The following is a 15,247-nucleotide window of genomic DNA, read 5'->3' as shown; positions in this document are numbered from 1 at the left end:
CATTCCTCAACAAGTTCTTCTCTCGTTCATTCTTGCCCTGATACTTTTTTTTTTATTTACTGTAAAGAACTGCATTTTTTTTTTTTTTAATCTTTTCGCCGTTTTCTGCAGTGTCCTGTAGCTGTTTCACACTCGCTTCCCATTTTCTGCAATATCTTTTGATGTTTTACATCATGTTCTCACTTTTTGAGTTCACTATTGCTGGTTCACATCTCTTTCCTGATTTTTACTGTGGCGATTTGATCTTTTACATTCGTTTACATATTCTGCAGAATACTGCTGCTATTTTAAATCCTCTCCCGTTTTCTGTGGTATACTGTTGCTAGTCTGCATCCTTTTCCATTTTCTTACAATATATTTTGCATTTTTCGATACTCTTGCCGTTCCCTGGACCATCTTCACTTTTATTACACAATTCTACTTTCTTTTTTTCTTTTTGCAGCATTACTTCACACATTCTCTTTCTATCCCTGTGCCCTTTGCTACACCATTTGATACTTCTCTTTACACACTTTTTTTCCCCCCGATTTTTTTATTTTCCTTCACTTATGAACGTTTCCTTCTCCTCCTCCTCCTCCTCCTCCCTCTTCAGCAAAGGAAGCATAAATCTACTCCCAGCCTCCAAAAAGGTTGGATTACCTACGTTAACATTCCCGAAATGTCCAGCCTCTATTTCACTGCAACATATTCGCCCTGATCAGAATATCGACAAAATTGTTATCTCCCATTCTTTCCTTACCCTTTCCTTTTCCTTTTTTCCCCACCAGGCTACAGCTGAATACAAACTGGTGTTGAGGGGCGGAAAAAATGTTTGACGTACCTGTGAACAGCTAATACAGAAGGGGGTGGGTGGGTTCCAAGTCTGCTGGTTTGTTTGTATGAGAAAGGAACTGTGATCACATTCCAGTCTTTGCCAATTTCCAAGCATCAAAATAGATGAAAATGCGCGTCCATGCGCACTATCCCACCAATGACAAGTCACCTTTGGCACGGCTGTATCTTTAAAAAAGAAAACATCTCTACAAAGAACATCGCACTAAAAAAAGGACCTTACATTTCCCTGCTACTATTGGTAGTGCAGGCTTGGGCTACTGGAATCTGTAGAAACTGGTAACACCAAGATTCTTTCTACGAAATTACACGCCCACATACGCACATATACATACATATACACATCAACATATACACACATACGCATACCCAGACATTACATACTTACAAATGTACATATTCATACTTGCTTGCCTTCATCCACTCCAGTCGCTACCACCGCCCCACATGAAAACAGTCCGGGATGAGGCCATCGTACTCAGAGGTCGCACCATGATGCTGAAGGGTCGTACCGTCGTTTCTCCTGGGGGTTAAGGGTCGTACCGTCGTTCCACAAGGGGGTTAAGGGTCGTCATCTGCTGCCAGCGTAGCGTCTGACATCTTCCCCACCCTCAAACCCCAAGGCCGGGTGGGATGACCCGCGCCTCGCAGAACTTGCCAATGAATTTCTTTACGTCACAACCGTCGCCAACAACAGCGCTAGCGAATCACCTCCTCCTCCTCCTCCTCCCGGCAGCGAGCTAGCCTCCCGCTAGGTTGTAAATGAATGAACAACATCGCCGCGGAGCCGTGGTGACATCTCCATTTACAAGCATGAATAATGGATTACAACTCAGGCGTTTACAATGGTGATTTTCCTTACCCCTCTCTCCCAGGAACCGCCTGTAAAAGGCCTATTTTGAAAGGGAAATTCGCGGCGTAATCTCATTTTCATTTTCTTATTTCCGGTTCCCCAGCGACACTAGGGAGGCGACAGTTGACCTCGTTTCCCTTCTAAATGACCCTAAAGCGAACGCTAAACAACCTATAAAGGTGGAAAGGGGGGATAAATACTGGTTATCAAGAAAGTGAATCATGTCTGTAAATTTTCGTATTATTATTTACTGTCGTATTATCTGCTCGTTTGCGGATCCATCATCAACATTCATCACGGGATGGAGAGGTCATCGGGGTCATTTGAGGCAGCGAACGAAGAAGCTGTTATCCCGCCCGGAATATTTCGTGATGCTGTCACAAATAGAGAAATAGTTCCCGCGGATATTTTCCCTGGAGGAGGTGGGGGAAAAAAAATAGAAATATCTTATTGGAAACAGTTAACACTAAACATCCCCGTCACTACCAACGAGTCTCAAATGCTCGAAGAAAGATACGTAATAAACACTTCCTGTATAACGGCGGCCCAGTGTGTGGAGTATAGAGCGAAAGGTAAGAATTCAAATTCTCGTGGCGGAGTATTCCACTGTTGCCAGCACCAAACGTCATCGACAAACCCATGAAACTAGGCTGTTACCCCGCGCCGGCAGCCCAGCACGACCGCTCTCGACGTCGTTATGACTTGGGTACACTGCGGAAGCCCCGCCTCATTCCCTCCTCCTCCTCCCTTCCCACCCACCCACCAACTCCCTCCCTCCCTCACCGACCAGCACTTGCTCCTCCGACACATTATTGGTTTTTGATGACAGTATATCCAACGTGTTCTTAGCGGCATGTTCTTGACTAGGATGTTATTTGGCGGGATATTTTCATCAAGGCAAGAGCGTCCTTATCAAGGGTGCGATCACATAGTGCATGTGATGTTAGGCGTGGTATGGGTCACTTACAAGGGCATCTTCAGCTTCAAATACCCTTAAGCTTGACAGTTGGGGGGTTTCCCCATGGAGTAGTTCTCCCTTGAACCCTCTTGATTCTCTTCCCTAAATGGCCTCCCATTACCCCCCCTGCAGACCTCAGTATGAATTCAGGTCGTCTCATGCAGACGACCTCACATTCCCACCACACCCACCCTACTAAACACCAGAAGAGGAGGAGGAGAGAGGAGTAACAGCAAACATGCCAGACCACTTGGAAAAGCTGCTCATCCACAACAAATATGTCCTGCAACTGCACAGGATTCTTCAGTCACCCTTTCACCCTCCACACAGACATGAATCTAGCCCGCACCCTTCCATCACCTTCAATGTGAAATCGTTCCCACTTAAAGAAAACAAGAATTCTGGGCATCACACTTGACATTCCCTCCGGCACCACAAATAATAAGCACATAACCGACACGCTAAATTCTCTCAGAATGCTGAATGGCACACCAGATTTGGACAAGAAAGAAAATCCCTTACCATCCTCTACAAACAATTCATCTGCTCCACCCTAAACTACGCCTCACCTGCCTAGTATCCCAACCAGGTGAGGCTTACAGTAATTATTACAATATCTGTGTTGAAATGATGTAATCCGCCTAAAAGAGGACTCAGATCAATTACTGGCTGCAAGGCAACAAAAACACCTTGCAACTATATAAATGCAACAAGGATCCTCCCAATACAAACCACTTCAACATGCTCGGTACTCCATACCTTGCAACAGCACAAGACCTCTTCTCATCCAAACGACTCCATAACTAACCACCAGCCCCCAGACAGAAATGGAAAAGTTTATCCCTACCTCACACTTCAGCAACCCATAACACACATCCTGCCATCCCCCAACAAACACAACACACACAGTATACACCATGCACCGGTAGATAACCCGGCAAACACCGAACAACCTTCCCCCTGACGAGCCACCCCAACAGGCATGCCTCCATCTGAAACTACACTCCCTAGACATACACGAGTTACTCTTTCTCTTCTACGTTATGGACAACACCCATCCATCCATCACAACATTACAAACATCGATGTAACCTATTTCGGGACCCTTCGCGCACACGATACAACCACAACAATAAGGACAATGAACACTGAACTGCTCAGTTGCCCTACACTCTCCCGACACAGGCAGACACACTCATCATCACCACACTCTGTGACCTGTGCTCCCGACCGGTGGACTCTGTGGTTCATGAGCGCTGTGGGAGCACCAGAGATGACCGATGGGTCTCCTGGGGTACGAAGGGACACACACACACACACACACACACACACACACACACATATATATATATATATATATATATATATATATATATATATATATATATATATATATATATATATATATATATATATATATATATATACACACACACACACACGTATATCTCCCTTAGCTTCTCCTCGCACGCTCCCTCCCTCCCTCCCTGACGCCTCTGGAGCCATCTTTGGAAGAAAGAAAATTTAATAAGGTAGGAAGTGCTGACCCCCAACGCCGTCATGGCTTCCCGGAAAATTCTCAAAGGCTGATGCTATGGAAGAAAGGGTTTTCTCCGCCTTTGATGTTAGTGAAACCATTTAATTTTGACGTAAGCTCTGAGCAGGTAATTAGGTTATCCCTATTACACTTCCGCCTGACCTCCGTTCGCCCTCCATTCCGTCCCCCCCCCCCCCATCCTACGGTACGATAACCTCCTAATTTTGTACGACAGCTTGAAGTACGGTCGTCTCCCCCATGAGATTGGTAATTTCTTCTTGCGTTTGATAACGTGATTTAGATAACACTTCATCGAACGTGATTTACATATCTTTCAGTACGATAGCTTACTCTACAATGTAATGATCACACTTACCATACAGTAAGTTACCCTTCAATACGATAAACACCTTCAATGTATTATAACTCACCCTTGAGTCTTATAATACCCCCTAGGTGTATGATAACTTGAACATCAGCTCAACAACAAACCCTCGCGCGCAGTATGAATGAGTACAATACTGTTCGTTCTCTCTGTGTACGATGACTAGCCCTGGCGAACAATACACTTTGTGTACGATAACTAACCTTGGTGAACGATACATCTCGTGTACGATAAATAACCCTGGTGAACGATACACCTCGTGTACGATAACTAACCCTAGTGAGCGATACATTTTGAGTATGATAACTACCCTTGGCGAACGATAAATGTCGTGTACGATAACTACCCTTGGTGAACGATACACGTCGTGTATGATAACTAACCTTGGTGAACGATACACCTCGTGTACGATAACTGTCCATAATGGAGCGTGTTATCCCTAATTTCCGAGACTCGACCCACGTGACTATGCTTCCCAAAGTTTCTGTAGAAACCAGCCAAACGAGGATTGACAGTGATGATATTTCTCTTCCTTCCTCGAGCAGCGAAGCCACAGAAATCATTTCTCTCTCTCGTCTTTCCTTCATACTAAAACATTTTTACCTTTAACTGTCGAGTTTGCAGACATCTACAGAGCCCTGATTAATGCCTTCATTTATCTCTCTTATCTTTTTCATCTTCTTAACCCGAGATGTCCTGGGTTGAGGCATGTCTTGCGTTCTGTCATGTCTTGTACGATACTTTCCTCCCTGACGTACGACTGTCCCCTACCGTACGCCCGCCAATCCTACCGCAGCATATCTAAATCTACCATTACGACAGTTTACTTTCAGTGCACCAAAAAAGAGGTATCCAGGCGCGTACGATAACTAACGGTCGTGTACGATGATGAAGACCGGCGCGAGCAGACGTGTTCGTTCCTCTTTCGAGTTGATAGAAATGATCACATTGTCGATCAGGGAGACAAGCTTTGGAATAATACCCCCTTCTTCTCTCTCTCTCTCTCTCTCTCTCTCTCTCTCTCTCTCTCTCTCTCTCTCTCTCTCTCTCTCTCTCTCAGCCTGTCTTGCCTTCCCGCCACACCTGCGCGCATCAAGGTTCGAACGTTCCTCCTGGACACTTTAGAGGCGTTTTCCTAAGCCAGAGTCACGGCCTGGATTCGGACCCCCGTGATTTAATGTTATCAAACATCTTTATCTTCGGATTAACTACAAGATATATATCCTCAGGTTACCTTCGGATGGATTATCCTTGAATTACTTTTCAACTCCTTTGTCTATGATCATAACTGATCTTTGCCCCCGTAGATGTATATATCCTGAAGTGCAATTAGCTGGTATTATATGCATAATGTATTATATACATAATGTATATGTATGGCTTCATTAATCTCAAACATACATATCATTTCACTGTGATGTGGATAAGTGTGTACACATATACTGCCTAAGGCCAAAAAGCCGGTGTGTCAACGGAGTTCTGTGATATAATCAACCGTGTTGCTTTCCCAGACTTATTTCCCTCTTACACTCGTGAAGTCCAGTGAAGAGAGGGTATTACAGTGAATAACCTGATGCAGATTTAGTGAATTACCTTCAAACGACCAACGACCCTTGAGTACGAAGGTTCGGCCCTTTGAGCACGACGATTCGGCCCTTGATCATCACGGTACTGCCCTTGAGCACGAGGATATGGCCCTTTTCAACACCATGCCATGGCCCTTGAGGACGACAGCACGACTCCCACCCTCCAACACGACGGTACGGTACATCTCTTGAGCGCACGACTTTACGACCCTTGCTTGGATACGGGAGCCTGGCCTCTGACCTGGATCCTTGAAGTCTCAGGTCGACATCATCCACAACCAGGTACCTCCTCGTCCAGCAGGTCAATAATGAGCGACGTCATCGTATACAGTTGGAGGTGGCGGTCATCCAAGGTCATCATTAGAGAAAATTAACAAAGTGACCCCCCACCTCCACACCCCTCCTCCCACCTCCCTTTCACTTAGCTAACTCCCATTTCCCACCCTCCTCACCCAACCCAACCCCACCCACCCACCCAAAACCTCAAACAAAGACATAATTCTGCCCTTTTGGAATTCCTATTGAAAATCTTTCTGAAGCAGTCATGAGGAGGAGGAGGAGGGGTGAGGTGGGGGGTGGGGGGTTATACCGCTGGCTGGCGAGGTTCCAAAAATGCCCTTGGGAGTTGGGCGGTGGGGAGGGGGGGTGGAGTGAGGGGGGGGGGGTGGAAATAGGCTAGAGGTTTTTGGTCAAGAGCCGACAAAGGGAAAATAAACACAAGAGGTAGCCTCCAGGGAGCGCCATCGACAAACTCATAAAACCTGACTGTTATACCGGCAGTGGGAGAAGAGACGACCTCCCTCCGCCACCCCCACGCTCAAGTACGACCTCTCTCTCTCTCTCTCTCTCTCTCTCTCTCTCTCTCTCTCTCTCTCTCTCTCTCTCGAGGTCGTTATGATCTGGGTGTACACACACACACACACACACACACACACTGGGCAAAGCCCCACCGACCCCTCTCCCACTCCCCTTTCTAACGACCCCTGACCTCCACATTATTGGTTTATGATGATGAAATATTGATGAGGTTTATCCTCTTCTTTATGGTTAGACATAACTCGACCGTGAGGAGAGTTATCCCCTCTTGAAGCTAAGAACGGAGAGTCTGTGATTATCTGGTGAGGATGATCCTCCTCTGTTGGTGTTGTGATCCTCCTCTGTTGGTGTTGTGATACATCTGGTGGTGAGGATCCTCCTCTGTTGGTGCTGTGATCCTCCTCTGTTGGTGCTGTGATCCTCCTCTGTTGGTGCTGTGATCCTCCTCTGTTGGTGCTGTGATCCTCCTCTGTTGGTGCTGTGATCCTCCTCTGTTGGAGTTGTGATCCTCCTCTGTTGGTGCTGTGATCCTCCTCTGTTGGTGCTGTGATCCTCCTCTGTTGGTGCTGTGATCCTCCTCTGTTGGTGCTGTGATCCTCCTCTGTTGGTGCTGTGATCCTCCTCTGTTGGTGCTGTGATCCTCCTCTGTTGGTGCTGTGATCCTCCTCTGTTGGTGCTGTGATCCTCCTCTGTTGGTGTTGTGATCCTCCTCTGTTGGTGCTGTGATCCTCCTCTGTTGGTGTTGTGATCCTCCTCTGTTGGTGTTGTGATACATCTCTGCTTTTCAACGTCGCCGGCGTCAGAGAGGTCACAGGAGAGGGCCCCACTACCACACGGAATGATCTTGAACGAGCGCGAAAAGATGTTGTCGAGATAATGTTGCGGAAGACCCGATGAGAATATCGAGAGGTGGGGGGGGGGGGGAATATTTCGGGCCAACAGGTGAAGATCGGAAAACAGTCTGTCCCAGCGTAAAAAGACACATCGTGTCTACACGCGGAGGGTGTAAAGATGGTTTCCGGCCATCGCTTTCAACACTCCTCAAGTCGGGTGGGTAGTACTCCCTCCTCCTGGGCCGACTGATGCTGTCTGACAACCCAGTGACAACGGGAGGTGTAAGTATGATGCTTCCTGACAACACTCCTCACGGATCTCTCTCTCTCTCTCTCTCTCTCTCTCTCTCTCTCTCTCTCTCTCTCTCTCTCTCTCTCTCTCCGTCATACAATGAAAAAAAGAGAAAAATAAGGATAACAGAATCGACAAGCACACGCTGGGCAAACAGTGAATCCCGTCGTACAAACTCACGCCAAAAATATCCACCAGGTTTAAAACCCAGGATGAAGAATATTCGTTAAGGAATAGATGGGAATATATTCCTACCATTACTGACAATAACCAGTGAGCATTCTTAAGGGAGGGACCCCTTAAAGAAGGGACCCCTTAAAGAAGGGACCCCTTAAGGGAGGGATCCCTTAAAGAAGGGACCCCTTAAGAGAGGGACCCCTTAAGGGAGGGATCCCTTAAGGGAGGGACCCCTTAAAGAAGGGACCCCTTAAGGGAGGGTCCCCTTAAGGGAGGGATCCCTTAAGGGAGGGACCCCTTAAGGGAGGGATCCCTTAAGGGAGGGACCCCTTAAGGGAGGGACCCCTTAAAGGAGGGACCCCTTAAGGGAGGGTCCCCTTAAGGGAGGGATCCCTTAAGGGAGGGTCCCCTTAAGGGAGGGATCCCTTAAGGGAGGGACCCCTTAAGGGAGGGATCCCTTAAGGGAGGGTCCCCTTAAGGGAGGGTCCCCTTAAGGGAGGGATCCCTTAAGGGAGGGACCCCTTAAGGGAGGGACCCCTTAAGGGAGGGACCCCTTAAGGGAGGGACCCTTTACGGGGACAAGGGAGAAATACAATCCCTCTGTTCATCTATTCAAGTCGCTCCTTCGACCTGACTGTCAAAGGTTAGTTAAGGATTATAAGGAATCACCAGGGCGGTAAGTCACTGAGCCTGGCGAGTAACTAGAGCGAGATAATGAATATCTAACGAGTCTTCACCTACAATAAGGCTCATTATGTTCACCTCACGAGTACCAGGAAACAGAGAGTTTTGAGGGAGAGGATGAAAAAAAAAATAACATTACACTTGGTACACTTCCTGTTGATACGTGTCCTGCAGCTGGTAAGTCTCTCTCTCTCTCTCTCTCTCTCTCTCTCTCTCTCTCTCTCTCTCTCTCTCTCTCTCTCTCTCTCTCTCTCTCTCTCTCTCTCAGTGACCTCGGCTGGTAAATCCCTTTAACTCAGCAACAGAGCTGTCTTTATCTAATTAAAATAATGTTTTTCTATTCCCTGAAATCATGCTATATTTATGAATATTACTTGAGGATGTTGAAGTTTTGATCCCGTTGGACGAATGGTGGCAGGGTGGACGAATGGTGGCAGGTTGGACGAATGGTGGCAGGGTGGACGAATGGTGGCAGGGTGGACGAATGGTGGCAGGTTGGACGAATGGCGGGGCAGGGTGGACGAATGGTGGCGGGGAGTGGCGGCAAGGTGGACGAGTGGTGGCAGGGTGAACGAATGGTGGCAGGGTGGACGAATGGCATCAGGGCGGACGAATGGTGGCAGGTTGGACGAATGGTGGCAGGTTGGACGAATGGTGGCAGGTTGGACGAATGGTGGCAGGCTGGACGAATGGTGTCAGGGTGGACGAATGGCGTGTGGCAACCGTGATAACATCCTCATCCTTATGTTTCCAGGCTGGACGAGCGTCACAGGGACGAGGGAGGAAGGCAGTGGTCGAACGACCAGCTGCTGGGGTCGAGGGCCAGGCTGGAGGTCGGGTCGTCCCCGGCGCTGCTGAGGCTGACCTCCCTGACCCCGGCTGACCAGGGCCTCTACACCTGCCGGGTCGACTTCCGTCTCCAACCCACCAAGACGACCAGGGTCAACCTGACCGTCGTGGGTAAGGAAGCAACCGTAATGAGACCCCTGGTCACGGTGTGTGTGTGTGTGTGTGTGTGTGTGTGTGTGTGTGTGTGTGTGTGTGTGTGTGTGTGTCCTCACTCACTCACTCACACACTCGCTCTTACTCACTAACACCATTCTCCTCATTTCAAGCAGCATTCCTCTTCCTTTTCCCCCCTCCCCTTTTCTCTCTACCCCCCTTCTTTTTTTTTTTCCCCCACCTCCCATTTTCTCTCTTAAGCAATTCCCCTCTTGATTTATCACTCCAATAACTTATATACCTCCCTCCCCAGCCCCACCCCAGCCCCTTCCCACCTTCAACACTCGAGCGGTACTAACAGCTTTTTTTCTTCTATAAGCGTCTCGCCTTTTAATCATCTCAGCCTCCGACCTGTGTTAACAGAGGAAAGCACTTCGGAAACCTGAAGACAAATGGTCATTGAGATGGGATTCATCACAATGTTCCGAGACTCGGAAGTTTCTCCTTTGTCTCTACTTGGAAAGGCTTCATTCATTGTCTCTACTTGGAAAGGCTTCATTCATTGTCTACACTTGGAAAGGCTTCATTCATTGTCTACACTTGGAAAGGCTTCATTCATTGTCTATACTTGGAAAGGCTTCATTCATTGTCTACACTTGGAAAGGCTTCATTCATTGTCTACACTTGGAAAGGCTTCATTCATTGTCTATACTTGGAAAGGCTTCATTCATTGTCTATACTTGGAAAGGCTTCATTCATTGTCTATACTTGGAAAGGCTTCATTCATTGTCTATACTTGGAAAGGCTTCATTCATTGTCTATACTTGGAAAGGCTTCATTCATTGTCTATGCTTGGAAAGGCTTCATTCATTGTCTATACTTGGAAAGGCTTCATTCATTGTCTATACTTGGAAAGGCTTCATTCATTGTCTATACTTGGAAAGGCTTCATTCATTGTCTATACTTGGAAAGGCTTCATTCATTGTCTGTACTTGGAAAGGCTTCATTCATGATCCTCTTAAAAATAGTTTTCCTCATTCTCAAGCATAAAGGTTACGACCGTTTTCAATGTCGGTACGCCCATCGGTGGCACGATGATGGTACGACCCCTCGAGCACGACGGTACGACCCCACGACCACGACGGTACGACCCCTTGAGCACAACGGTGCCACCCTTGACCACGACGGTACGACCCTAGAGCACGACGGTACGACCCCACGACCACGACGGTACGACCCTAGAGCACAACGGTACGACCCCACGACCACGACGGTACGACCCCTGCGTATAATGGCGTGACCTCTGACTTAGACGTTAAAGCATATGCTTTAGTATTTTCTTTCATGAGACAATCTGTACCGGAATATATTCCATACCAGATTTTTCCCCTCAAAACGAGTGTCTTCCCTTCAAAAATGAATTATTTCCCTCGCCCAGTGTATATTTTTCCCTGACAAATATATCTCTATTCCTGTGTCTTTCCTTAAAACGAATATTTTACCTCCAATGGTATTTCCATTTCGCGTTAAAATTACAGAACCAATATGTGTGGGCCACAATTCCTAGAAATAGTCCTCTTTCGGTATATATATATATATATATATATATATATATATATATATATATATATATATATATATATATATATATATATATATACACACACACACACACACACACGTGTGAGCTCCATTTAACACAAGTGCTAGAGGTTGGTTATATGTATCTAATTAAAACAAGTCATATTTGATAAAACGGGAAGAGTAATATGATTAATTTATTCATAATAATCCCACCCACCGTAATTCCAGCGCTGACCAAAACAAACAAGTTTAATTACAACGGAGTGGACTCATATACACACGCTTGTAATTAGCTACAGCGGTTGTGTGAAGCCAAAAGTCATTTCCATAATTCACTATAGTTAACAATCTCATTTCGGATGAGTCACACAGACAAAAACCTATGCATGTGTTTTTACATATGTATGTTCATAGCACTAAACCTCCACGATTTCAGTCACACCCCTCCCTCAATATATATATATATATATATATATATATATATATATATATATATATATATATATATATATATATATATATATTTTTTTTTTTTTTTATTTATTTATTCATACTATTCGCCATTTCCCGAATCAGCGAGGTAGCGTCAAGAACAGAGGACCGAGCCCACGAGGGAACATCCTCACTTGGCCCCCCTCTCTGTTTATGGCATTTTATAGTTTCTCTCTTGAGAAATGATTTCGCAACGCAACAGTCACGAAAAAAAAAAAAATGTATGCATTTTCATAAATACGTTAAGGACGGAATGCTGGCGTTATGTGTAATGGTTTTAGGCCTGCTCTGCATTGTAATATTGCTGTGCATTATTTATGACATGTGTGTGTGTGTGTGTGTGTGTGTGTGTGTGTGTGTGTGTGTGTGTGTCAGTTTTTTTTCATTTTTTTGTAACCGTATGACTTATGTTCGTGTGTAGGCGCGTCTGACATGGCCATATGTAAGTATTTAAATAATTCACATATTCAAGGCCACGATATGTTTTTGTTCATTTTTTTTCCTTACAAACACATATACAATTATGGATATGCAGGCACGCGCACTCTGTCATTGTATGTATACATGCATGCATGTAGGAATACATGTACATCTGCCTCAGGGAGCAATTTTTTCTTCCATTTATATCCCCCAACCAACTTTTTTATTTTCCAAGTGTTGCTTTTAAATAACTTGTTTGGTGAGTTCTCGCTGTGGTTGCCGTATATCACCAGGCGATCAAAATAAATAAAAAAAAAAGAGTCCCTCCCTCCCCCCCAAAACACACACACACACACACCTCTAACTGAACTCAATTTATTTTATCCAATATACACCCGACTCCATCGTTATGACCGGCTGCGTTACATCTTACTAAAGTTGCGTTCTGGTGAGGCCATAATTCAAGAGCTGGCCAAACCAAAAACGTTGGTTTATAAGAAAAACGTTGTTTATAAGAAAACGTTGGTTATAAGAAAACGTTGGTTATAAGAAAACGTTGGTTACAACAAAACGTTGGTTATAACAAAACGTTCGTTATAACAAAACGTTGGTTATAACAAAACGTTCGTTATAACAAAATGTTGGTTATAACAAAACGTTCGTTATAACAAAACGTTGGTTATAACAAAACGTTGGTTATACCAGCACGTTGGTTATAACAACAATACGTTGGTTATAACAACAACTCGTGACTATCCCAACCCCAAGTGTTCTTGTTTCAAATTACGTGAGTCGAGGAGCGTTCTGCCCTGCAAGTATATTATGGAGGCAAAGCTTTTGGGAATTTCATTTATCAAAAGCAACCGGGATGGTGCTACAGCTGCTGGGGGGGGGGGGGGGGGGGGGGTTGGAAATAGGATCAGATATGGGAAGTGGGATCGCTGTGGTGGAAGGATACGTCGTTGCTCCCGAAAACGCGAATGGGAATGGCGGCGGTGATGCCTGTAATTAGAAGAATAATGCAAAAAAAGGAAAATAAAAGATAATTTTCGATGATATTTGTGAGACTGGTTGTTGATGAGGGTATATTTGGGTTGTGATCGAGTTTCATGTGGATATGGTTCCGGTTGGGTATGGGTTTAGGTGGGAGTTTGTGGTTGTAAATTCTTGCTATGGTAGGTTTCGGCTGTAAATGTGCTTAAAAGGATTAATGCCGTTGTGAATGTGTTGGTACGGGTGGCTGTGGTTGTGAATGTGTTGGTACGGGTGGCTGTGGTTGTGAATGTGTTGGTACGGGCGGCTGTGGTTGTGAATGTGTTGGTACGGGCGGCTGTGGTTGTGAATGTGTTGGTACGGGCGGCTGTGGTTGTGAATGTGTTGGTACGGGTGGCTGTGGTTGTGAATGTGTTGGTACGGGCGGCTGTGGTTGTGAATGTGTTGGTACGGGTGGCTGTGGTTGTGAATGTGTTGGTACGGGTGGCTGTGGTTGTGAATGTGTTGGTACGGGTGGCTGTGGTTGTGAATGTGTTGGTACGGGTGGCTGTGGTTGTGAATGTGTTGGTACGGGCGGCTGTGGTTGTGAATGTGTTGGTACGGGTGGCTGTGGTTGTGAATGTGTTGGTACGGGCGGCTGTGGTTGTGAATGTGTTGGTACGGGCGGCTGTGGTTGTGAATGTGTTGGTACGGGTGGCTGTGGTTGTGAATGTGTTGGTACGGGCGGCTGTGGTTGTGAATGTGTTGGTACGGGCGGCTGTGGTTGTGAATGTGTGCTATGGATGGCTGTGGTCGTATATATTCAAATGGATAACTGTAGTTGTAAATTACTGACTTGAATGGCTTTACCTGTAAATGTATTTGAATGGAGAACCGTCGCCGTAAATTGCTGGTATGGATGGTTCTGCCTGTAAATGATTTACAATGGAGATATGTAGCAGTAGATAAAGGGTGAGCCAGCACATGTACTGTGTCGATGATGTGACGCAATGGATTGCCGGGGGTTGCGTGGTCTAGGTATGAGCGAGGCACGTAAGCATTCGCTCCTCAGAACCAGAAGTATGAGCCATATCCGTAGGAGAGAGAGAGAGAGAGAGAGAGAGAGAGAGAGAGAGAGAGAGAGAGAGAGAGAGAGAGAGAGAGAGAGAGAGAGAGAGAGAGAGAGAGAGATCCACCACTGCAGCGTAAGACAAGTGGCTTAAAGCTCTGAGGTTAGACTGAGAGAGACAGAGAGTTGGTAAGACAAAAACTGCTTTGGAACTCGACTCCGTCGAGTGAATATGTTTAAAGAGTTCGATCCTGCTCAAGATGTGGGAGCAGTACACCTCCACTCAGGGACGAATCAAGCCTTTGTATACTCGCCTTAACAACTGCTCGAAAGACTTTCCGGCATTTGAAGAGGACTCGCCATATCTTTGAGATCAGCTTAATCGTATGAAGATAAATTGCATGCTACAATGATAGCAATGTATGCTACGCTGATAGCAATTTATGCTACAGTGATTGCAAGTGCATTTGTTAGCGCTGAGTGCTGGAATTATAGAGCCATCAAAAGGAGACGGGAAAGTTGTGAGAGGAGTTTTCAGAAAGAAAATTGAGGAGAAATTAGGTTTTAGAGGCGCTAAACTTAATTAGGTTGCATTCGCCCGGCTGTTTGGAAATGTAACATATATAAGATTCCGAGACTCGAAGAGAAGAGAGGCAGACATTTCTTGTTTTTTTTTACTGAATGATATAGAATTTCTAAGGTCAGGAGGGTATAAGTTCACAACCCTCAATGTTGATCTTAGTTCTTAGGCCTTTTGTGCATCGTCTGGCCTCTCGTGGGATCCTCAAAAAAAAATACATGGTTCGTTCAGCTTCG

At 45.8% G+C, this 15,247-nt stretch overlaps 1 protein-coding gene across 1 annotated transcript in view; it reads left to right on the top strand.

Moving 5' to 3' along the window:
* The window catches only part of LOC139755605 (nephrin-like), a 152,471-nt gene that overhangs the window by 104,149 nt on the left and 33,075 nt on the right, over nucleotides 1-15,247 (top strand). The window contains 1 exon segment of the mRNA XM_071674149.1: nucleotides 9,707-9,912. Within this exon segment, the coding sequence (XP_071530250.1) occupies nucleotides 9,707-9,912 (206 nt within the window).

The sequence above is a fragment of the Panulirus ornatus genome, chromosome 19 (genome assembly GCF_036320965.1).
Source record: "Panulirus ornatus isolate Po-2019 chromosome 19, ASM3632096v1, whole genome shotgun sequence".
Taxonomy (NCBI): domain Eukaryota; kingdom Metazoa; phylum Arthropoda; class Malacostraca; order Decapoda; family Palinuridae; genus Panulirus; species Panulirus ornatus.
The sequence above is the reverse complement of the archived record's forward strand: the minus strand, read 5'-3'. Positions and strand labels throughout refer to the sequence as shown.